The following is a 23,701-nucleotide window of genomic DNA, read 5'->3' on the forward strand; positions in this document are numbered from 1 at the left end:
AAATATCCTGTTTTAAGGCTGGGAAAATAAAAGCAAACAAAATAGAATGACAAATTTTATATATCATAACAATACCTTTAAAAGCCAAAAAGAGAAGTACCTATTAAAGTCCACCTATTACATATGCTGGTGCCTAGATGTAGATACCACAAAATGCTAACTGCCTACACAATACAGCATATGGGACAGGTGTGTGTTCTTGTGCCCTCCATATCCACCCCACTCCACTTTCCAACCATTTCTCAGAAGGCTCTGGCAAAGTTGTGGGCACACAAAAGAAACAGGAGCATCAGGATACTCCCTGAGGACATTTCTAGTGAATAAAAGGTGATTTCCCTGGTAAATCTTCCCTCAAGACCCAGAATTTAAACACAGAAAAGTAATGGCCTTACATATATCTTTTAAAATTATATTTAATAAAACAGAAATAAAATTTAATTGTTAGAGAAATAAAACAAATGCATGAAGTCCGAAAGAAAGAGTGGTTTCTCATATAGCCTACAGACCACACAGATTTGACCTCTAGTCACTAAATGTTAATATTAGAATTAAAATAATTAACAAAGCATGCTTCAGGGAGAAAACTAGACTGTAACATATGTTGTTACTACTCTTCCATTGGCATCATCAGTGGCTCAATGATGTGAACATAATGGGGGTGGGGGTGATAAGAGGAAGGTGTGAAGAACTAGGCCAAGGAAGGTGCACCCCAGAAATGTAAACAACTCCCAGAGTTCAACCCTGGATGAGGACAAAAGTGAACAGTGATTCTCAAACTTGGCACCTCAAACATGAAAAGCACCTGTGAAGCTTTCAATACCCCGATGCCCAGGTTCTCCCCGCCCACCTCCCCAATCAAATCTAACCTCTAGAGGTGGGGAACCTAAATAACAATAGTTTTTAAAGCTCGCCAGGCAATTTCAATATGGAGTCAGGTTGCAGACCCCATGCTTCGTCTATAAAAGGCCTCAAGAGAAATAATTCTGCAGTTAGATGCTGATGGTGACATGTTCATTTCTCAAGGAAAAACAAAATATTGGTAAATAGCAGTGGAACCAATCATAAGCCAAAAATTCAAGTTCCAATTCTGCCCCTCCTGATTTATGTAGCTTTTCAGCAAATCACTTGATTTCCTGGGGCCTCAGTGAATATTCCTTTTCAATGTGAAAGGGTTCTACCCAGTCTATACGAACCCATCTAATCCTATCGTTTCTAATAAACAAATACTTCCAAAAGAATGGTATGGGCAGGTTAGCAATTTTCAGGTAAACCAGGATCCCAGTTTTACTTATTTACTCTCTAAGAGCTACACTCACCAGTAAAAACTGAGTGAATTCTGCATACGTCAGGTGTCTTTTTCTTTCTCTTCCAAAATGTAGTTGCACAAATTCCGAATCCCAGTTAAATGGAATGTGTTGATGAATTGTGGTCTGTCCAAAAACTTGCTTAACGTCCTCTGAAAAGAGAAAAGAAAGATTGATTAAAACAAATGAGGTTTATCCTTGTACAATCCGTTATTAAAAGGGTATTGCTCCTTTCTTCTTGTAAAAAGTAACTCAACTTTAAAACCACACAGGTTATAAAACCATGACAAAAATAAAAGTTGGAATCTTCATGCAGTCAAGAAATCAAAATTAACAATCCTACCTATAAAGAGAAAAAAAAAAAAGACACACACACACACACACACACACACACACACACACACACAGACACACACACACGCTTAAAAGGCAGTAGGAAACCAAACCCAAGTAATAAGCTAAATCTAACATCATCATATCACATGTTTTGTTTCAACAAATATGATTTTCTAGACACACTGGATGTAATTCAATCTTTAGTGGCAGGAAACATATACATAAACACATATAGCACTATACAAGTCTTAAACACAGTCATTTATCAAGTAATTAAAAAGTTCTTGAGGATTTAATAACATCGGTTCTCCCAATCCATGAGCATGGGGTACCTTACCATTTGTTTGCACTGTCTTCAGTTTCTTTCATCAGTGTTTTCTTATTTTCAGAGTACAGGTCTTTAACCTCCCTGGTTAAGTTTATTCCTAGGTATTTTATTCTTTTTGGTATAATTGTAAATGGAATTATTTTAATTTCTCTTTCTGCTACTTTACTAATAGACAGAAATGCATCAGATTTCTGTATATTGACTTTGTATCCTGTGATTTACTGAATTCATTTATCAGTTCTAAGAGTTTTCTGGCAGAGTCTTTATGGTTTTCTACATATAGTATCAGTTTGGTAGTATTTGCTGAGGACTTCTGCATCTATGTTCATCAGAGATACTCGCCTGTGGTTTTCTTGTTTTGTAGTGGCTTTGTCTGGTTTTGGTATCAGCACAATGCTAGCCTCGTAGAATGAATTTGGAAACTTTCCTTCCTCTTTTATTTTTGGAATAGTCTGAGAAGAATAGGTAATAACTCTTCTTTAAATGTTTGGCATTATTCACCTGTAAAGCCATCCAGTCTCAGACCTTTGTTTGCTGGGAGCTTTTTGATTATTGATTCAATTTCATTACTAGTAATTGGTCTGTCCAAATTTTCTATTTCCTTCCAGTGCAGTTTGGAAGGACATTGTTAAAATGTCTACACTACCCAAAGCAATCTACAGATTGAATGCAATCCCTATTAAAGTAGCAACAGCATGTTTCACAGAACTAGAACAAATAATCCTAAAATTTGTATGGAACCACAGAAGTCCCCAAATAGCCAAACCAATCTTGAAGAAGGAGAACAAAGCTGGAGGTATCACAGTCCAGATTTCAGGATATATTACAAAGTTGTAGTAATCAAACCAGTACAGTATTGGCACAAAAAAGAGACATATAAATCAATGGAGCAGAACAGAAAACCCAGAACTAAACCCACATTTTTAGAGTCAGTTAATCTACAACAAAGGAGGCAACCAGATTACACAATGGGGAAAAGAGAGTCTCTTCAACAAATGGTGTTGGGAAATCTGGACAGATACATGCAAAAAAATAAAACTAGACTACCTGCTTATACCACAGACAAAAACAAAATAAGAATGGATTAAAGACCTAAATGTGTCTCACATTTATAAAACCATAAAACTCCTAGAAGAAAACATAGGCAGTAAAATATCTGTGACATAGGCCATAGCAACATTTATCTAGATATATACCCTCAGGCAAGGGAAACAAAAGAAAAAATAAACTAGTGGGACTACATCAAAATATTAAGCTTTTGTGCAGTGAAGGGAGTGAAGGGAATATCATCAACAAAACAACATGGCAACCTACTGAATGGAAGAAGATATTTGCAAATAATATATCTTGAGTTAATATTGAAAATATATAAAGAAGTTTTACAACTTGACACCAAAAAACCAATCTGATTAAGAAATGGTCAGAGGAGGGGCGCCTAGGTGATTCAGTCGGTTGAGCCGACTCTTGATTCTGGCTCAGGTTGTGATCTCATAGTCATGAGATCCATCCATCGCCTCATCAGGTTCTGCACTGGGCCTGCAGCCTGCTTAAGATTCTCCCTCTCTCTCTTTCTCCCTCTGCTCCTCCCCTACACTCTCACTCTAAAAAAATAAAAAAAGAAATGGGCAAAGGACCCAAATAGACATTTTTCCAAAGAAGACATACAGATGGCCAATAGACACATGAAAAAGATGCACAATATCACTAATCATTAGGGAAAGGTAAATGCAAATCAAAACCACAATGAGCTATTTGAACACCTGTCAGAATGACTAAAATCAAAAAGACAAGAAATATCAAGGCTGGCAAGGATGTGGAGAGACAGAAACCCTCACGCACTGTTGGTAAGAATGCAAATTGGTATAGCCACTGTGGAAAATAGTACAAAAGTTCCTCAAAAATTAAAAATGGAAACACTGTATAATTAGGTAATTCTATTACTGGGTATTTATCCAAAGAACACAAAAACATTAATTTGAAAAGATATATGCACCCCTATGTTTACTGCGGCATTATTTACAATAGCAAAGATATGGAACCCAAGTGTCCATCCGTAGATGAATGAAGAAAATATAGTATGTATGTATGTATGTATGTATGTATGTATGTATGTGTGTGTGTATAAATAATGGAATATTACTCGGCCATAAAAATGAATGAAATCTTGTCATGTGCAATAATAAGGATAGACTTAGAGGGTATAATGTGACATAAGTCAGACAGAGAAAGACAAGTATTATATGATTTCACTCATATGTGGAATTTAAGAAACAAATGAGCAACAGCCAAAAGATTAAAAAAGTAGACTCTTAAACACAAAGAACAAATTGGTGACTGCCAGAGGGAAGGTGTATGAGAGGATGAGTGAAATAAAGTGGATTAAGAGATACAAACTTCCAGTTATGAAATAAGTAAGTCATAGAGATGAAAAGTACAGCATAGGAAATACAGTCAATAAGATGGTAACAGTGCTGTGTGGTGACAGATGATGACTACATTTATCATGGTAGGGGCGCCTGGGTGACTCAGTCGGTTAAGCATCCAACTTCAGCTCAGGTCATGATCTCACAGTTGGTAATTTCGAGTCCCACGTTGGGCTCTGCGCTGATAACTCAGAGCCTGCAGCCTGCTTCGGATTCTGTGCCTCCTTCTCCCTCTCTCTCCTTGTCCTTGGCTTGTGCTGTGTGTGTCTCTCTCTCAAAAAATAAATAAACTTAAAAAAAATTTAAATATCATGGTGAGCACCGAGTAACATATAGAATGGTTGAATCATTATGTGCTCCGTTACCAGCTCCCAGATGTTCTGGCTATGGTAAGAACGCCAGTCCCCAGCTAGCAAGCTATCAACCTGGAAGTAGGACCAGCTTATGAGCACTGCACCAGCCATGTGGGAAGTGGAAAGGTGGTAGAAGACATGGTGCCGTATCCAGGTCTAATCCACAAGACATAACTAAACAGCAGATCCCAACAGTATTCCACTTTAAGTGCTAACCTGCTACTTGTGGTAAGGAAACAGAAGCTGAAGGAGGGAGGCACTGACACAAGAGAACGAGGCTTCTTGGAAAAGACAGAACGTGAACTGGGTCCTGAAGCCTGCCAAGGATTTACTGAGATGAATCTGTGAGGGAGTTTTTCAGTGGAGGGCAAATAGCATGAAGAAGGGTTCATTTCCTCTGAAGTGAATTAAGGCTCCAATCAGAGCGCTCTGGACCAAAGCCACCTGGGGTCATTGAGACATGACAGATCCTGCTCCTGGTAGTTGCAGACACTAGCCTCACTCACCAGCATAAATGTGGATGCCACATTTATGGTGAAGGAAAGGTTGCTGTGGGAAGAAGAGCTGATCCTGGGACACTGCAGAGAAAAAGACCCAGGGGCTTCTGTTTGTTCGTTGTTTTTTGTTTATTTTTTTACCATTTAGTATAATTTCTACAAAAGTTTCCTCACTTACCTACCAGAGGTTTACGTACTCTGCTATCGTGAGACTACCAAGTCGTTCTAACTGGACAAACCAGATGACTGTTCGAGGGGAAAGGAGGATTCTTGCTAAAGAGGAAAACGACCAATATTTCTACTCATTTTCACCACTAATCAAGTCTTTTAAGGAATTAAAACATTAAATTTTACCACCCTGAAAACTCACACATTTTCTCCAAAAACACTGAATGGGTTCCTAAGTCCGAGAGCACTTCCTCCTGCTCTAAGTCATTCTGGGGCACCTGCTTTCTGAAATGCCTGGGCTCCACATTTTCCTGTAGCTTCATGAACAGAAACCTCTATGAGACCAACAGTGACAATAGGGTCCTGGAATTTCCCCCCTTCACTTTGGAAGACACCTCAGGTTAATATTATTTTTTCCTTTCAGGAAGCACGAATAGCTTTCTCATTTAACATTTTATTGTTTTAAGATGTCTCCATGCCTCGTAAGGCAATGATCAGTAAGAGTACTCCTCCTATTTTATAGCTGGAAAATCAGAAACTAATAACCAAAGTGATTTTCAAATTCTGCTGTCTTCTGGCTCCCATGGGAAATTTGTGAGCTTTATAATGAAAGACTCCAGGAATCAACCTGAAGGCCATCCTACCTACACCTTTACCATCCCCCGGCCTTTCCAAACCTAACTTGTATTCCTGGCTGGGAAAGTGGAAACCCTAAATATCCTAGGCTTTTGGTTACTTATTGGGCTCAGTGAACTGCATATGTAACTAGAACTCGTAACTTACCAGCTGACGGCTTTCAAATAACCATCACATGGCAGATTGAGTTAACTAACTTAAAAGGAAGACTAGAAGATCCCTCCTAGTCTAAAACACAAGGCTTAAAATCTTACCCCCAGGTTGAGGTCAGACAGGCAAAGAAGCAAAACTGAATTAGCACTGAAATCGCAATGAAGCATCAGATTATATGTTTTGGGTATTTAAAGTCATACTTTTCTTAGCTCAGGCACTACTCCTCCTGAAAGTAAAAACAAATTAGAATGCTTATCTCTTAAAGTATAATCATTGTTATTTCAGTCTGTGCCAAACAAACTACGTTTGGAAGGCATACAGTTCCCATAATATCACCAAATAACGGCAATATTATTGAAAGCAAGACCTCACCAAATAAGCACAAGGATCCGTTGATTTTATTTGTGGGACTCTGCTTTCCCCACAAATGTTTCCGGCCTAAAAGTCTACTGTAGTTTTTTAAAGATTATAAAAAGACAATTAGAAACTGGCAACTGTTTCTTTCCTAAATATAACTTCAAAAAGTCAACTAATTTCTCCTAAGATAATAAATTTCCCAGGCTATAGAGTATGGTTATAGTAGAAAAAGTTGTGATTTTTAGAGCTGGGTCATAGACAATATGATGTTGTGTATAGAATGTCCTAAGGAATCCACTAAAAAACTATTAGAACGATTAGAACTGTTAAAACCATACAATAAATTAGTCCAACAAGACATTTCTAGACACGAAAATGAAATTAAGAAAACAATTCCATTTTCAATAGCCTCAAAAAGAATACAATGTTTAAGTATAAATTTAACAACAGGCAAGCAAAACATATAATCTCAAAACTACAAAACATTGTTGACAGAAATTAAAGACTTAAATAAATGGAAAAATAGCCCATTTTCATAGACTGGAAGACCTATTCCCCCAAAGTGCTCAACAGATTCAGTGTAATCCCATCAAAATTCTAGTTGGCTTCTTTGCAGAAGTTGACAAGCTGATACTAAAATTCATGTGGAAATTCAAGGGAGCTAGAATAGCCAAAACAACCTTGAAAAAGAATAAAGTTGCATTTTAAATTTACTACATAGCTACAGTAATTAAGACTGTGTAGTACTGGGGCGCCTGGGTGGCTCAGTCGGTTAAGCGGCCGACTTCAGCTCAGGTCATGATCTCGTGGCCCGTGAGTTCGAGCCCCGCGTCGGGCTCTGTGCTGACAGCTCAGAGCCTGGAGCCTGTTTCAGATTCTGCGTCTCCCTCTCTCTGACCCTCCCCTGTTCATGCTCTGTCTCTCTCTGTCTCAAAAATAAATAAATGAAAAAAAAAATTATTAAAAAAAAAAAAAAAAAAAGACTGTGTAGTACTGGCCTAAAGACAGATATACAGACCAATGGAATGGAATTGAGAGTCAAGAAATAAACACATTTTTGGTCAACTGCTTTTCAACAAGAATGACAAGACAATTCAAAATGGAAAGATCAGTCTTTTTGACAAATGGTTGTAGGACAAGTGGATATCCAAACATGCAAAAGAAAGAAGTTAGAAACCCTACCTCACACCATATACAAAAACTAACTCAAAGCAGAGCAAAGACCTAAGTGTAAAAGCTAAAACTGTGATGCTCTTACTGCAAAACATAGGCATAAATTTCTGTGGCTTTGGATTAAGAATGGTTTTTTAGATTATGACACACGTAACACATGAAAATAATACATAAACTGAATTTTGTTAAAATTTAAAACTTTTGTCCTCCAAAGGATACCACCAACAAAGTGAAAAGACAGACTACAAAATGGGACGAAAATTTTGCATATCATGTATCCGATAAAGAAAGGACTCTGGAAGATAGAAAGAACTCTTACACCTCAATAATAAAAGGACAAATCATCCAATTTTAAAAGTGGGCAAAGGATTTGAGTAGACATTTCTCCAAAGAAGACATATACACAGCCAATAAACACTAGAAGATGCTCAACATCATTAGCCATCAAGGAAATGCAAACCAAAGTCACAATGAGATAATCACTTTATCCCCACTAATAACAAGCATTGGTGAGGATATGAAGAAATCAAAACCCTCATAAATTGCTGGTGGGGATGTAAAACCATGTAGTCACTTAGCAAAACATTTTGGCAGTTCTTCAAAAAGTTAAAACATAGTTACCAAATCCCCTGACAATTCTACCCCTAGGTATACATCCAAGAGAAATGAAAACATATGTTCACATAAAAACTGGTACACAAATGTTCATGGTAGCACTATTCATAATGCCCAAAAAGCGAAAACAATCCAAATGTCCATTAACTAAAGGATGGATAAACAAAATGTGGCATGTCCATAATAATGTATTATTTGTCAATAAAAAGGAATATAGTACTGTAACATGCTACAGCATGGATGAACACTGAAAACATATTAAGAAGCCTGTCTGTAAAGACCACATTTTGTATGATTCCATCTATGTGAAATTTCCAGAATAAGCAAATGCTTATTAGATTAGTGGTTGCCTATGACTAGAGGGACAAGGAGAAAACAGGAAGGGGGAGTGAGGACTGCTAAGGTATGGAGGGAAAAAAATATACTGGGGTGATGAAAATGTTCTACAATTGTGGCGATAGTTTCACATATCTGTGAATATACTAAAAACCTCTACATGATACACTTTAAGTGGATGCATTATATTTCAATAAAGTTTTTTTTTTTTTTTTTTTAAACCTGGGACTGTCAGATCTGCCTCTTATTAGTGAGTGACATTAAGCAAATTATTTACTCTGACTCAATTCTCTCTGTAAAATGGGAGTAAAATATCTATCTTGGAGCACTGTTCTGGAGCTAAATGTGCCTATCACAATGTTCTAAACATAGTAGGTGACCATCAAAATGGTAAAACTCCAAAATCTCAAGTCTTAATGATAATAAAAATTGTTATCTGGGAATCAAATATTTACAAATGATACCAAAAAAAAAAAAAAAAAAAAAAAAAAAAGCAGGCACAGTGTGATTTGGAAATATCATATACATTTCTCAAAAAGCAATAATTTTCCTCAAATACTTAAAATCCATCCTTCTCTTAGCTCATACATTAAACTTTTGAATGAAAAGTGATCAAAAATTTAGTAATTTTCTATTATGTTTTTGAAAGTATGAAATTAAGAACGATTAAGAACCTCCACTCTTTACTTTGAAGATCTTTCAGATAGTAGGACTATTTAATTGGCAAATTACTTGCACATGCCATTAAGTGGTTAGACTGAATTTGTTTTTACAAATTCTATGGACTCTTATTCCTTAACCTCCACCACACTATAATCTGAAATCATCGAGGTCTTCACTTATGCAAATTTAACTTTCTATGTTCTTGTTTCCACACAGAATAACTAAATTAATGCACTTTAATTTCCAAAAGATCCACTTTTTGAAGCTGCAAATCAAGGAAAACTGGTTTCCCATTCAAATAAAAAAGGTTCATCAAGCTACTTTATTTTAAACACTGAAGCATAATATCTCTCCCATGGATCCTAAAAATTTCATTAATACAATAACACAAAAAGGGTGTTTCTATTAAACCGGAAAGAAATCCCTCTTGGAGGCAGAGGGAGACTTGGCGAACAACCCGCACGTTCTCTCTGAACAGCTTTGCCGGGGTGCTTTTTTCTAACACGTGCCTAATCCTCAAAGAAAGTTGTGGTTTCACTCTAAGGGAAATAATATCCCACCCTGCTGATATTGTTAACAACAGCATATATGGCCATCGTATTTTAAGCAGGGAGCAAAAGACAAATTGTTGAATTCGTAAGTTAAATAACATAATGGAGTGAGTGGATGGAGACCTATCTCTACTGCCACATGCTCCAGTATCAAGGCTGCCATTTCAAACCCTTTTGACAAGTGCCTTTTTATATTAATCACAGTTAAGGGTCTGGAGAGGAAAGAAGTATTCTGGCTACAATTCACACTCGCTCAAGAAAGTTCTAGGGGGAAAATGGGTGCCATTAAAATAGAGTAAGTACACAGTAAGTACTTCACACATGCGGCCCTTCTCATTAAAACTGAGTTCTCTGTAAGCCCCCGTATACTTGCTATTATTATTATTCTGAACATGTAGGTACAGTGGTGATAAGTAGCTTTCAAAAAGTAAGCACACACGCACACTGCACACACACAGGCAAGCTCAGCTGAATATTGTACCCAAGTCATACTTTTGTGGTGCTGGTGTACGTAAAAATGAGGGCTAATTTCCAACTCTTCCAATTCTGTACTTAGGGACAGGACTACTCTGATGAAGTCATGGGCATCCTAGAAAAAGCATCCTCCACCTCCCAGAGCCAGAAAACAAAGTTGTTGTGCCTACAAAACCAGTCACTTTCCCTTCTCTTTGGGCCTGTTTCCATATTCATGAAAGAAAGCCAGAAACTACACCAGCCATTATTCCACTGCAGTGTAAATGACATATCCTTGGAGAGCTTCTTTAAAACAAATTCCCAAGCCCCACGCACTAAGATTTTAATTCAGTAGACTCGAGATGGAACCAAGGAGTCCACAGTGGTAATGAACACCTCCACGCTATCACAACAAAAACCCATGATCTTATTGGTAAGAATCCTTCCTATTCTAAAATCTGATGGCTCTATGAATCCACAAGATTACTACACTGTTTAACTCATTACTGCAAATGTTGGTACACAAAAATAAAAAAAAAGGTTAAAGGCTGGCAGATACCTAGCATTTGTATTAATCTTCTATCACATGCATTATCTAAAATAGACAGCGGGGTGCCTGGGTGGCTCCGTCAGTTGAGCGCCTGACTTCAGCTCAGGTCATGATCCCGCGGTTTGTGAGTTCGAGCCCTGCGTCGGGCTCTGCGCTGACAGCTCAGAGCCTGGAGCCTGCTTCCGATTCTGTGTCTCCCTCTCTCTCTACCCCTCCCATGCTCATGCTCTGTCTCTCAATAATAAATAAACATTAAAAAAAAATTTTTTTTAATTAAAAGTGAGCGGTCAACTGAGATGTTTTCAATCTATATGCTGGAAGAGTTACTTTCAGTTGGGTAGAATGAACCATTAGCAGTCTTTAATAACATCAAAAGTAGGTCCATTAAAGTGATGTTTGAAGGCACAGATTAGTCACTCTCCAGACGTACAAGCTTGTTTTTAATCAGCTGTTGCATTAATTATTGTTAACTTTCCTCACCCCTAGAGAACACAACCGAAACATTCCAACTTTTTAAAGCAGTACTTGGAATCCCTAACTCATTCTCTAAATGCAAATATATCTATATTGTTTTACAAACCAATTTCCTAAGCTAGTTTCCTTAGACAGATGTAATCAAAAATAATGTTCTTGCAAAAGCATGAACATATATCTAACCCTACTGAAATGTTTCAAGAGCAGATGTACTACAAATGCACACCCACAGTGATCCCATATTAGTATAAAACTGTTTTATTTCAATTAAAATGTCTAACTATCCACCCCCAACACATACCTAAACTGTAATTTTCTCTGAGAACTTCCAATATGTTCTTGATTTTGTTTCCTTTATCAACCTATCAGAGCAAAAACTGCCTTGCAACTGTTGGAAGAAATCAGTCATTAGCAGCAAGATTACAGCAAATTTTCCAATTTAGAAAAACTGTATTTTTATCTCTCCCTCATACTGAAAGAATAATGGTGTAATTTTCCTATTTTTAAGTGAGCAGTACAGCTTAAAATAGTCAAATTTTCCCAGTGCTCCAACTTTTAGGATTTACTGTTAGCTTTCTGTTCTCGACACCTTCTCCCCTATTCACACATTCTCCTCTCCCTCCACCTGACCCACACATGCACACGCACACCACAGGGGCAGAAGCCCCCAGTCAGCCTCGCCACACCGACAGTCTTCTAAAGAACAGCTAACCTTCAGGCAGTTGTTAACTAAGGAGTGGCTTCACAGGGTTATTGTGATTTAGTCCCCAATTGACATTCTTCCACCTTCTCAACAGGCCTTCCCCCCCACCCCTGCCCTATTTTTAAAATGGAGTGATGAAGTAGCAACAAGTACAATATTGTAGCCATTTGAGCACGGACGATTCTCAAATTATCCCACCACCTGGAAGTGCTCCCTGATACTACGATCTTTGAAAATTGAACCCATTATGGTCAATCGTGCAAATCCGTATTTAGCTTTTCGTAAATAGTGGATTTTTGACCCAATGAACTGGAGCAGCTTCTAAGCAGTGTCTGGGATCTCAGTCAAGACACTCTGTACCCAGGCATGCCACAATTCTTATCAGTGTGGAAATTATTTCCTTTCAAGACTCACACTGTTCTTATTCAATATTCTTACTCTCTATTGGAATGTGTATAAGAAAACGGACTTGAGTCTCAGAGTTAACATAAAAACTAAAATCTACTGTACAGCAGTAAGCCTCTTTCACCAAAATAACACACAATTTTTCTGAAACCCCCAAATCAGAATCAATATTAACAAAGAACTTCCCCCAAATAATGCTCCTTCCAACTCCTAACTATTTTTCCCCTCGCTTAGCTTTTGAATATTTCATTTTCCAAGTGTCTTTACAAACATGCTAACAAATGTTCTTCTTCCCAGTGAGCTTAAAAAAATGTTGGGTGAGTTCTGTCCTCTTCCATTCCTCTAGCTTTTTATATTTATTATTAAGTTTGGGTGCATACCTTCAAAAACTTATTTCCATAATTTTAACTGCTCCTTTTCTGCACCCTGAGTCAAAATGACGGAAGCAGACTGTTTCCGCATATGTCGTCACATCACCCAGCCTGCCTATCCCCAGAGCGTGCCAACTCCACTGTCGTCACAGCAGGTGTTACGGGACAAATCTAACCGTGAGCCCAGAAAGGCCCCTCCAGACACGTCACCATCCACATCAAAGAATGAACTAGAGAAGGGCATGAGAGATCATGCCACTAGTTCTGTAGATCGTGGGTAGGTCTCACACACAAAAGAAAGGTCCTGTTCAAATGAGTTCGACAAAGTTAGATGAATTTATTGTTCTGCAGGGTTTCTCAGAGCCTTAATAAGCTAAAAATTTCAAGCTTTATGACTGTCTGGTAGGAGGATCCTTTTTTCACGTAACACTTACTAACATAAACAGGAAACACCAATACTTTAAGGTACGCAAACGCACAATCTCGTTCAATAGCGAAGATTAAAGGACAAGAGGCCACCGCAGTTTCCAATAAAAGAGCAAAACTGGGCTGGTTTCTTTTGGACTCCAGGTCAACTGACAGAGCTGAAGCAGCGGGCCAGTCAAAACTTCCCCAGTGTGGCACAGGGCATAGACTATATTACAACTGAAGTTTTTAACAGCTGGAGAAGTCTTAAATAAGAAATATGTCTCCTTGTTCATCTGTCCCTCTACAAAAAGCCATTCTTATCTTTTGGCAGATCACTGACCTCTTTGAGATCTGCTAAAAGCAAATGCTCATTTGGACAAAGCATTACTGACAGCTATGGTTGTTCACGGACTCCCTGACACTTACCCAGAGCCCCAGATTTGAGAAGTCCCGTCTTTCAAAAATTCCTGTCTTTAAAGTTCAATCAAAAACGGCAGAACTCTCCCCGCAAAAAAAAAAAAAAAAAAAAAAAAAAAAAAAATGCAGACCCATACACACACCACTACCACATACATAATGAAAGTGGTTGCTTATGCTCATATACTAAGAATAACTTTAAAATTGCATGATAAAACAGTTCATGAAATTTTGTTCACTGTAATGAAATGATAAAGTTAAAGAGAAAAACATGCAATAGCATTATGCAAGTAAAAATTTTAGATTTCAACCTAAGGAAGTGCTGTGGTATAGAATATACTTTGGATTTTCAGGGGGTCCAATGGCGATGTTTGCCAGACGAAAGTAAGATTCAGGTCCTCCACTACCATTGAGCTAAGCTATTACTGTTGCCTCCTGCAGATCCAACAACAGAAGAAATATCAAAGGATAGGAATAGTTAAATTAGCATCATTAAGAGACCAATCACTGGTGGGTGCACTAAATATGTCAGATTAACACCCCCCCCCCCAACACACACACACAAACACTCTTTCTGAAAATTCATACTAAGGAATAGGCTTTGCTTTCCGAGTATCCTCAAATAAGAAACTTGGGGAAATGAAAGTGGGAAATCACTATTCACAATGTGTCTACGCCACACCTTCAAACCCTGACCTTCATTTCCTCTACTCATATAAAGGGAGTGGTCATCTGCCTGCTTCACACGGGTACTGCAAAGCCCACACAATGATCATAGGCATGTCTGCCTCTGGCTGTGCCCCACTCCAATTAATGCAAGAAAACCTACCTTTTCCAAGGATCATTTGGATCTGGTCCCTGTCCTCTGAAGACCCTGCGGGGCTCCCAACTGCCTCTCCTATTAAATAAAAACTCCTGCCCAGGGGCCTGTGATAGGCCCTCCATCAAATGGCACCCATAGCTCTTATGTTGCATATTTCAATCAAAGGCTTCCTCTAACATCCTCCACCCGTGGACCACTTCCCTACCTCCCACCACTCCAGGATACCCCCTGTACTTAGAATTCTGGTCATGTCAAAAGATAAAGCTTCCTGGGTAGAGACTATATCAAATGCACGGCAACAAATTACATGGACATGTGTGTCACCAGGGCAACTTTCTATATATACCAAGAACTCTAATCCAGGTACATTCTTCCTTATCATTACTTTCCACTGCAGTCATAGAAACAAACTCCTTACTAATGCATTTGCTTATTATTCTTTACTTCATGAAAAATTATTAAATCCCCCTCATGTCTGATATAGACTGAAACCACTACCGATGAGTTGGCACCTACCTTCACTAAGAAGGCAGCCCGCCTCACAAAGCACAACCACCACCAGAGGGAGGCAGCAGGACATGGTCAACAGCAAACACTTGGCTGTCACCAGGCTGCTACTCTGGCAACTCCATGACTGTGGACAAGTTACTTAAACTTCCCAAGGAGGAGTACCTGGGTGGCTCAGTTGGTTACACTTCGACTCGGGTCATGATCTCACGGTTCATAGGTTTGAGCCCCGCGTTGGGCTCTGTGCTGACAGCTCAGAGCCTGGAGCCTGCTTCTGTCTCCCTCACTCTCTGCCCTCCACCGCTTGTGCTCTGTCTCTCTCTCTCTCTCTCTAAAATAAAAATTTTTAAAAAACCAAAAAAAAAAAAAAACCCAAGGCCATTTCCTCATCAGAAAAATGAGAATTATATAGTATAAACCTCCTAGGTTGTTGAGGATTAAGTAACAAATTACAGAGAAAGCACTCAGACCAGAGGCAAGTATGTAATAAGTGATCAATAAACTTAAAGATAAAAATGACAGGTACTTTCCTTCTCTAAAGAGATTATGTAACACCATATATCTCTAGAGCAGAACAAGCTCAGCAGCTACCATTGGGTCCTTCCTCCTTTTCTTTGACCCCCTTTTCCCCCACAGCCAAGTCACATACGATTGATTCTCATGAATGACCCTGGTGGGTCCAGAGGTACAAGTCCAGTCCAGGACTCCATTATCTCCTGCCTAGACTGTCACAGCACCTCCCATGTGAACATCACCTCCAGACCTCCACAGCTCCAAGATCCTGGCATCCACAGCCCACATGTCACCTCAGTGTTCAGACACTGTTGCTCTAGGGCAGCTCAGATAGCATCTATCTCTCCTACCCACTTAGATTGCTTTACGTTACAGATCACCATATATTTGTTTACTTTCTCCCTAAAATGTAAGCTCTCATAGGAAGATTTTTTAATCTTGTCATTTCTGTATCTCCACTCTTATAGTCAGATTTGAGAGATATCCCACTTTACTAATTCTTTTCTCTCATCCACTTAAATGCCTTCAAGCACTATTTGCTGATAACTACCAAATTTCTATCTCCCAAATCCCACACTCAATTTAAGTGCCTATTTGACATCCTCATTGACATATCTATTAGGCATCAAACTACCACATCCAAAAGTTAGCTCCTGTTCTCCTCCCACCCCCAGCCTGCAGCCCTTCCCATCTTGGTTGATAACTCCACCCTTCCTACTGGCCAAAGACTTTGGAATCATTCTTGCCTCCTCTCTTTCTTTCACAGCCCACATCCAATCCATCAGAGAACTCTGTTGATTTTCTCTTCAAAATACCCCTCACCTCCCTCAGGTCCAAGCCACCATGATCATTCACCTGGATTACTACAATAGCTTTCTAACTGATCCTTCTCTTTCTACTCTGTCCCTTCTTTGGAGCAGCCAAAGTGATCCTGTTAAAACATAAACCTGCTCATATCATTCCTCTGCTTAAAAAAAAAAAAAAAAAAAAAAAAAAAAAAAAATCCTATGATGGTTTCTTAGTTCACTTACCATCAAGGTCCAAGCCCTAACCTTGATCGGAAGAGTCTTACTACTTCATCTGATCTGTTACTTCTCTGAACTCCTTTCCTATGAGGCTCTCTCTGACTCACACAAGTCCTCCTTGTAGTTCCTCAAATGTGCCAACTACAGTCCAGTCTTTGAACCTGGACGACAGCCATTCTTTTAGTCTAGGACAATCTCTCCCCTTCCTCCATCCCTGTATCTATATGATCAATTCCCCTACCTCTTTCAAATTTGTGCTCAAATGTCACTTTCTCAGTCTTTTTTTTTTAATGTTTTATTTATTTTTGAGACAGAGAGAGACAGAGTGTGAGCAGGGGAGAGGCAGAGACAGCGAGCGAGACACAGAATCCGAAGCAGGCTTCAGGCTCTGAGCTGTCAGCACAGAGCCTGACGCAGGGCTCGAACTCACAAACTGTGAGATCATGACCTGAGCCGAACTTGGACGCTTAACCGACTTAGCCACCCAGGTGCCCAAAAGCCATTTTCTCAACAAAGACAACCAAACCATATTGTGTACAGAGGAGAACCTTCTTGGTTTCATAAATCATTGTAATCACCCAAATACCATCAGAACATACCCATTAAGTGTCTTAATCCCTAGTATTAACATCATCAACTTGTATATGTTCCTGTTAATACTCTGGTGGACCGGTAAGAAAACTTATGTTCCACTAGTCCACCAACTGTTTTGAAAAGTAAAGTTTTATTGGAAGATAGCCATACTCATTCATTTACACACTGTCCATGGGAACAGTCAACAGAGTTGACTAGTTGTGACAGAGACCCTAAGGCCCACAAAGCTCTAAAATATTTACTCTCTGGTCCTTTACAGAAAAAGTCTATTGTCCCTGATCTAGCATAAAAGCAATGCTCAAAAAAAAAAAAAAAAAAGGAAATCACGTTGATACTCAAAAAATGTATATTTTAAAGACGTAAGGCCTTAAATATTACAAATTAAAGTTTTTATGAATATCTCCTTATATAATGGTGTAGAGATTTATGATTAATATAATGTGACTTTATTTATTATTTCTTTACTTTGGTTAAATGACTAGACCATCAAAAAATACCATTTCCTCTTTCCTCTTCCTATCCTGCTTGCTTTTGCCACCATGATTTACTCTCTTTTGTACATCCTTCTCTCCCACTACATTAGCCAAAATTTGACAGTGTCAGTGATGTTCAAATTCTGAGTATTCTGAAGTTCCGTTCCATTTGTTATATTCAATGTGTTAACATAATATAAATCGACTAATATTTATGTATTTTTTTTATTTTTATTTATTTATTTTTTCAACGTTTATTTACTTTTGGGACAGAGAGAGAGCATGAACAGGGGAGGGGCAGAGAGAGAGGGAGACACAGAATCGGAAACAGGCTCCAGGCTCTGAGCCATCAGCCCAGAGCCCGACGCGGGGCTCGAACTCACGGACCGCGAGATCGTGACCTGGCTGAAGTCGGACGCCTAACCGACTGCGCCACCCAGGCGCCCCTATGTATTTTTTTTAAAAACTATGCTTATTCTTCAGTTCAGAGGTAAAATATAGGTCCTGTTCCTTCCTTCTGAAAGGTTTAGCATAGATTCCTATTGGCAACAGACCCATCTACAAAATGGCAGACATCCACTAGCATCTTTAGATGATGAATCACAGATGTATACTGTCCCTTTCAAAATTTGTGTCTTCGCCAACTTACATTTTCGAAATGCAGTGCAACAGGCAGACTAACATTTATTACTAAATAAGCTTTTGTTTAAATACTTCAAAGAAACCTTAAGGCAGTCACAAATGTATACACATATAAATATACATAAACATACTACAAACATTCGATGCAACAGCATTCAAAATCTCAGCAGGATTTTTGTGAAAACAACTTTTTCTAAAATTGTTTTGATAATTCAAAAGGCCAAAAACAGCCATGATAATCTTAAAAAATAAAGTTGGAGGATTCATCTGAAATCAAGACTTATTACAAATCTGTAGTAATTAAGAAAGTATAGGATGCTGCAGAATGACAATTACAGAAGAACAGAGTTCAAACAGAGGAATGATTTATCATCACTGCATCACTGTAGGGCAATAAAAGAGCAATCCTTTCAATAAATGGTGCTGGGAAACTAGCTATCGGGGGGGGGGGGGGGAACTGGGGAGTGACCCCCACTACACGCAAAAGTAAACAAAAAAACCCAAACACATTCTAGAAAGAGTAAAAATATAAATCTGAAAGGAGAACGAAAACACTTCTGGAAGATAACATAGGAGATGCTATCTTCATGACCTTGTGGTAAGCAAAGATTTCTTAAACAGGATACAGAAAGCAGTATCTGTACCAGAAAATGCTGATCATTTAACTACATTAAAATCAAGAATTTCTATTCCTTGGGGCTCTATTAAGTGAGTGGAAGTACAAGTCTGAGAGTGAAGTTATCTGTGAGATACACAACCTGTGAACACTCTCTACCAGACAAACACAACACCACTAAAGAGGATGCCCGAATGGCGAGTAAATCTTTTCTAAACGTTGCACAACCCAGTAATAATCCGAAAAATGCAAATTAAAGCCACATGGTGAAGTATCACTAAAATAAAAATGACTAGCAATACCAAGTGTTAGCCAAGACATAGAATAAAGAGAACTCTTACACACTGACAGTGTGAATGTAAACTAGCACAAACACTCTGGAAAACTGTTTGGCAGTATCTATGGAAGCCAAATAAACACATTTTCTATGACCCAGAAATTCTACTCCTAGAAACGCTCGCCACACCCACATCCCAAAGATGTATAAAAGAATGTTCAAAGTCCATTATTTGCAGCTGCCAAAACTGGAAGTGTGAAAACGTCTACCAATGGCAAAATGAATAAGCAAATTAGGAAAGAATCCTACAGAGGAATACTATACATACAACAAAGAAAAACAACAAAGTAAAAATACACACAACACAAACGTGGCTGAATCTCACAAATATTATTTGAGTAAAAGAAGTCAGGATGAACAGTATATTCTGTATCTTTCCATTTTTGTCAAGTTTAAAAACAAGCAAACCCAACTGATGGCGGTAGATGTCAGCTGTGACCACTGGGCCTGGGGGACAATAACTGGGAAGGGGTCCAGGGAGTGCTGGCACTATTCTCTTTCTCATCTGGATGATGACAGAACAACTATACACACTGTGAAAAAATTCATCAAGATGTACACTTATGATTTGTGCATTCATCTGTACGGATGCTATGCTTATATACAGTATGCTTTAAAGATTAAAAGTAAAAAAATCACCATCATATATAAAATAGGCCACGAATGCAAAAAAAAAAAATAGAACAAAATGTTTTTTCTCTACACATACAGAACTGCAAACTGTTAAGTAGAATTTTTTTCTTATGCTGAAATCCTGTTACCCATGTTACACATTTGTTGACATTTCAGAATGCATTTAAAAATATCAGGTATCAAAGTAAGAAAATATGGTAAGAACAAAATATTGGAGATATACTTTCCCTCAAATGAAACAGGTGAACATAATGAATTAGATACCAAAGGAACAAAATTGGCCTAATCAGGATCTTTCTTTGTAGCAAACACAGGGACTAATCTAGACATGAAAACATGCTAAACATAAATGAGGCCTCGAGAAAGTGGGGCAAGCCTTCACTGAAATGTGACACTTGATTATCTGCCCCTCACACCACCTGATTTTTGTTTGGTGTGTACCAGAATCAGCATTAGTGGGAGCATGAATACTGCTGACTTATTGACAAACACTGGTGCCTACTGAGCTTAGTCATGGAAGCCTGGCTTCCAATAAGCCCTCACGTGGAAACCCACTATGTGTACAGATGAAGAGTGTTACTGCTCTCCTCTGGATGAAATGCAAGGCCAGGAAACCTGGGGAACTGAGGCCACTCTCCTGCCTGGCCTACAGGGCCAAGGGAAGGCCCCAGATGAACCTCTGTATCCTGTGAAACAGTGCTTCCCTCATGACCCCACCTGACTGAGCCAATCTGGGAGGTTAAAAAAAAAAAAAAAGAAAAAAAGAGCCCTTCCTCTCTCACCTCTTCAGGCTTACCCCTCCCAAAGACACACACCCAGGCAACCTTCTGAAACACAAAAGGGCCATTCTTGGGTGAAGGGTTTACAAGGAGCTAAGGATGAAACCAGACATAGGAGTGTTACTGCACAGACCTCAAACAGCATCACACAGAGAGACACCCAGTTCACAGATTGGGATTCTCTTAATTCTGGGGGTTTATGAGACCAAGATTAAGTCAGTCCTCTTTTCTGCCCAACTCCACTTTTTAAAAAAAATTTCTTCATCCCCATTATGAGTTTCTTGGAAAACATACTTATTGCTAGCTTCTTCTAAAGATACCTGATGTCAAAACACTCCTTAGGCTCCCATGTCCCCCATATGATTTTGTCAGTTTACTGGGGTAAAACCCTATTATACACAGCACCCACCTCTCCTGGATGATGCTTCTCTACTTTCTGAAAAAATGTTGAAAGTCAGCTATTATTTTGCAAGCTGATGGTCATTTGGGGATCTTCCTTGTAGTATGCATAACCCTTTTAGTTTAATCCCAAATAGGGATGAATCCCTCAGAAAGGCCCAGGCTACATTGTATGACTCCCTCCCCTCCCCCACCCACCACACTGCTGCTGCCAACACACACTGGGCAAGGGCCTCATCAGCTCATCATAAATGGATACAGCACATATCCTGTATATGTTTTGTGAGATAGGGAGGCTCTAGAACAAACTGCCTGTGGAGGGCGGGCTACTGGGAGAGAAGCCACACATTCTTCTACAAGTTACATGCAACTGACGTAATCAGACTTGTAGTTCCTCGAAGCCATGATTTCTTATTTCAATCTCTTATGCCTTCAGAGATGGGACAGAACAGATAGTAAGAAAATTACTGGCTAATTGGCCAGTGGTTACGCTGCAAGTTAAAAGTGCAGGGCTTGCCCCCAACCACCAAAAAAAAAAAAAAAAAGAAAGAGAAAAAGAAAGAAAAGAAAATCCTCCTTTGCTCTCTTCAAGTTTTTTCTTTTAGTAGTATTTTTATAGAAGCCTTTGTTCCCCAGACAGCACTTTTACATGCAGTATATATTTTCATCTTCACATAGTCCTGGTAAAGCAAATTATTATTACCCTGATCTTATAGATGAGTAAAATAAGCCTCAGGAAGTTGAAACCCATCAACAAACTGCTAGGAGGAAGCATAAACAGAATCTCAGGACACTCTTCTTGTTACACCTCATAGATGACCCTCTCTCCTGCCTCTTGCTTCTTCACCCGTTCTTTTCTTCTGCTCACACTAACACACATCCGTCCCTGTACTGGGGACAGTGTCCTCTTTCCTCTGCCAGGCCAGTGGCACCAAGAGCCCTTCCTGCTTCATGCTCATGATGGAAGGAAAGCATCTACAGTCCATTTCTCAGTGCCCTCATCTCTATCCCGGCTCTCTCACACTTCTCCCTCCAGACATGCTACAGAAAGGGTGAACGCTGGTGTTCAACTTACTCAAAGGTACAGGCGTTCCTCGGTTCATTCCCAGGAAACGCTATTGTAACACTTCCATCCAACTGATTTCCATTGGGTAAATCAACACCACCGTGAGCTAGCGACTCATTGACTACTTGAAAGTTTCAATGGGGACATGTTTTATTGGGGTTCCACTGAAAAGCTGTGGTTACAGTGACACTAAGAGGAATCAGGTGATGGGAAAAAAAAACTAAAATTATTCTAGGTATTTTTAAATATGAAATCATCCTCATGAAGTGCTAATGAAAAGCATCTGAGCTTCTGGATCGCATGAAACAAAACCATGTTTTGCCTTTGCGCTTGCAAAGCTAGCTGATCTAGTTGTAAATAACTGTCATGTCAAAGGAACATGGAAAAAAGGGTGTCAAAGGGGATGGCTTCTAGAATAAGTCTATTATGCTGTCTTATCTATATGTTATGTAGTTATTATGTTCATTTCTGATAAGGAAAATGAAGACCTGAGAGGATAATTAACCTGCTCAGAGACAAAAGAGGCAGAGCTAGAAGTAGGTGAGTCTCTCCAATTCCTGAACCATTCTAGAATAGATGGTACTCTACTATACTATCTGTATTTTCCTCCCATCTGTGCATTTGTCCCATCAAGTAAGACAATCTGTCAAGTAAGACAAGCCCAAGAAGTCTAAATGGATTAGAAACTATGAAAAAAGACTTTTCATTTTTTTTTTTTTAACATTTATTTTTGAGACAGAGAGAGACAGAGCATGAACGGGGGAGGGGCAGAGAGAGAGAGGGAGACACAGAATCGAAAGCAGGCTCCAGGCTCTGAGCCATCAGCCCAGAGTCCAATGCGGGGCTCGAACTCACGGACCGCGAGATCGTGACCTGAGCTGAAGTCGGATGCTTAACCGACTGAGCCACCCAGGCGCCCGAAAAAAGACATTTCAAATAGGCACATGAGCTATCTCGACCCTGAATGACCACTCCATAAGCCCTACAGGGCCCTTCCCCAGATGCAGGGCCATCTACAGCAGGTTCGCAGGCACAAGCACCATATGCTGGATCCTACATGGTCCAAGGAAGACGTGGTACTTTCTGTCAACTCTATCTTCAGTGTAAAAAGTTTATTTTTGCACTTTTTAAAAACTGCAGTAAGCAGTTTATTTTTCATAAGGAACCTACCACTGTGCTGCCACTTCCTTTCTCCTAATACTTAGAAGACTTCTGGGTCTTCTGCAGCTCTGCAGCCGATCCCAGTGAGTTTGGTTCTGGCTTTTCAAAATAAAGAAGGTGGCAGCACAGCCACCACCACCAACCCGACTAAGGGGGTACGCACCGCTCGAAAGAACACTGCTCTGCGCATACTACCCTCAGCTGCCATCCTGTGCAGGGCTCTGCACTCACGCTACCCCGTGGAGCTGAGGTCAGCACTCCAAGGACTGGGTGCATGGTACCTTCTGTTCAAGGGCAGTTTATGACTGCCTTCATCGTGCGGGTGGGAAGAACCACGGATCACGAAGAGAACCAACAGAAGTCCTGCCGCGTTCACGCAGTCTATGACCCTGTGAAAAATCAGGTGCACTCTCCCTCGCCTGAAAACTAAACCAGAGTATCAAAACTGAGCCAGAACCC

The 23,701-nt window shown here is 39.4% G+C and overlaps 1 protein-coding gene across 6 annotated transcripts in view; it reads right to left on the bottom strand.

Moving 5' to 3' along the window:
• The window catches only part of SLC25A13 (solute carrier family 25 member 13), a 192,118-nt gene that overhangs the window by 91,543 nt on the left and 76,874 nt on the right, over positions 1-23,701 (bottom strand). For all 6 annotated transcript variants that reach the window (XM_045494859.1, XM_045494856.1, XM_045494857.1 and 3 more), the window contains one exon: positions 1,317-1,456. In XM_045494859.1, the coding sequence (XP_045350815.1) occupies positions 1,317-1,456 (140 nt within the window). The remainder of the gene's footprint in view (positions 1-1,316; positions 1,457-23,701) is intronic.

This window comes from Leopardus geoffroyi, chromosome A2 (assembly GCF_018350155.1).
Source record: "Leopardus geoffroyi isolate Oge1 chromosome A2, O.geoffroyi_Oge1_pat1.0, whole genome shotgun sequence".
Lineage (NCBI taxonomy): Eukaryota > Metazoa > Chordata > Mammalia > Carnivora > Felidae > Leopardus > Leopardus geoffroyi.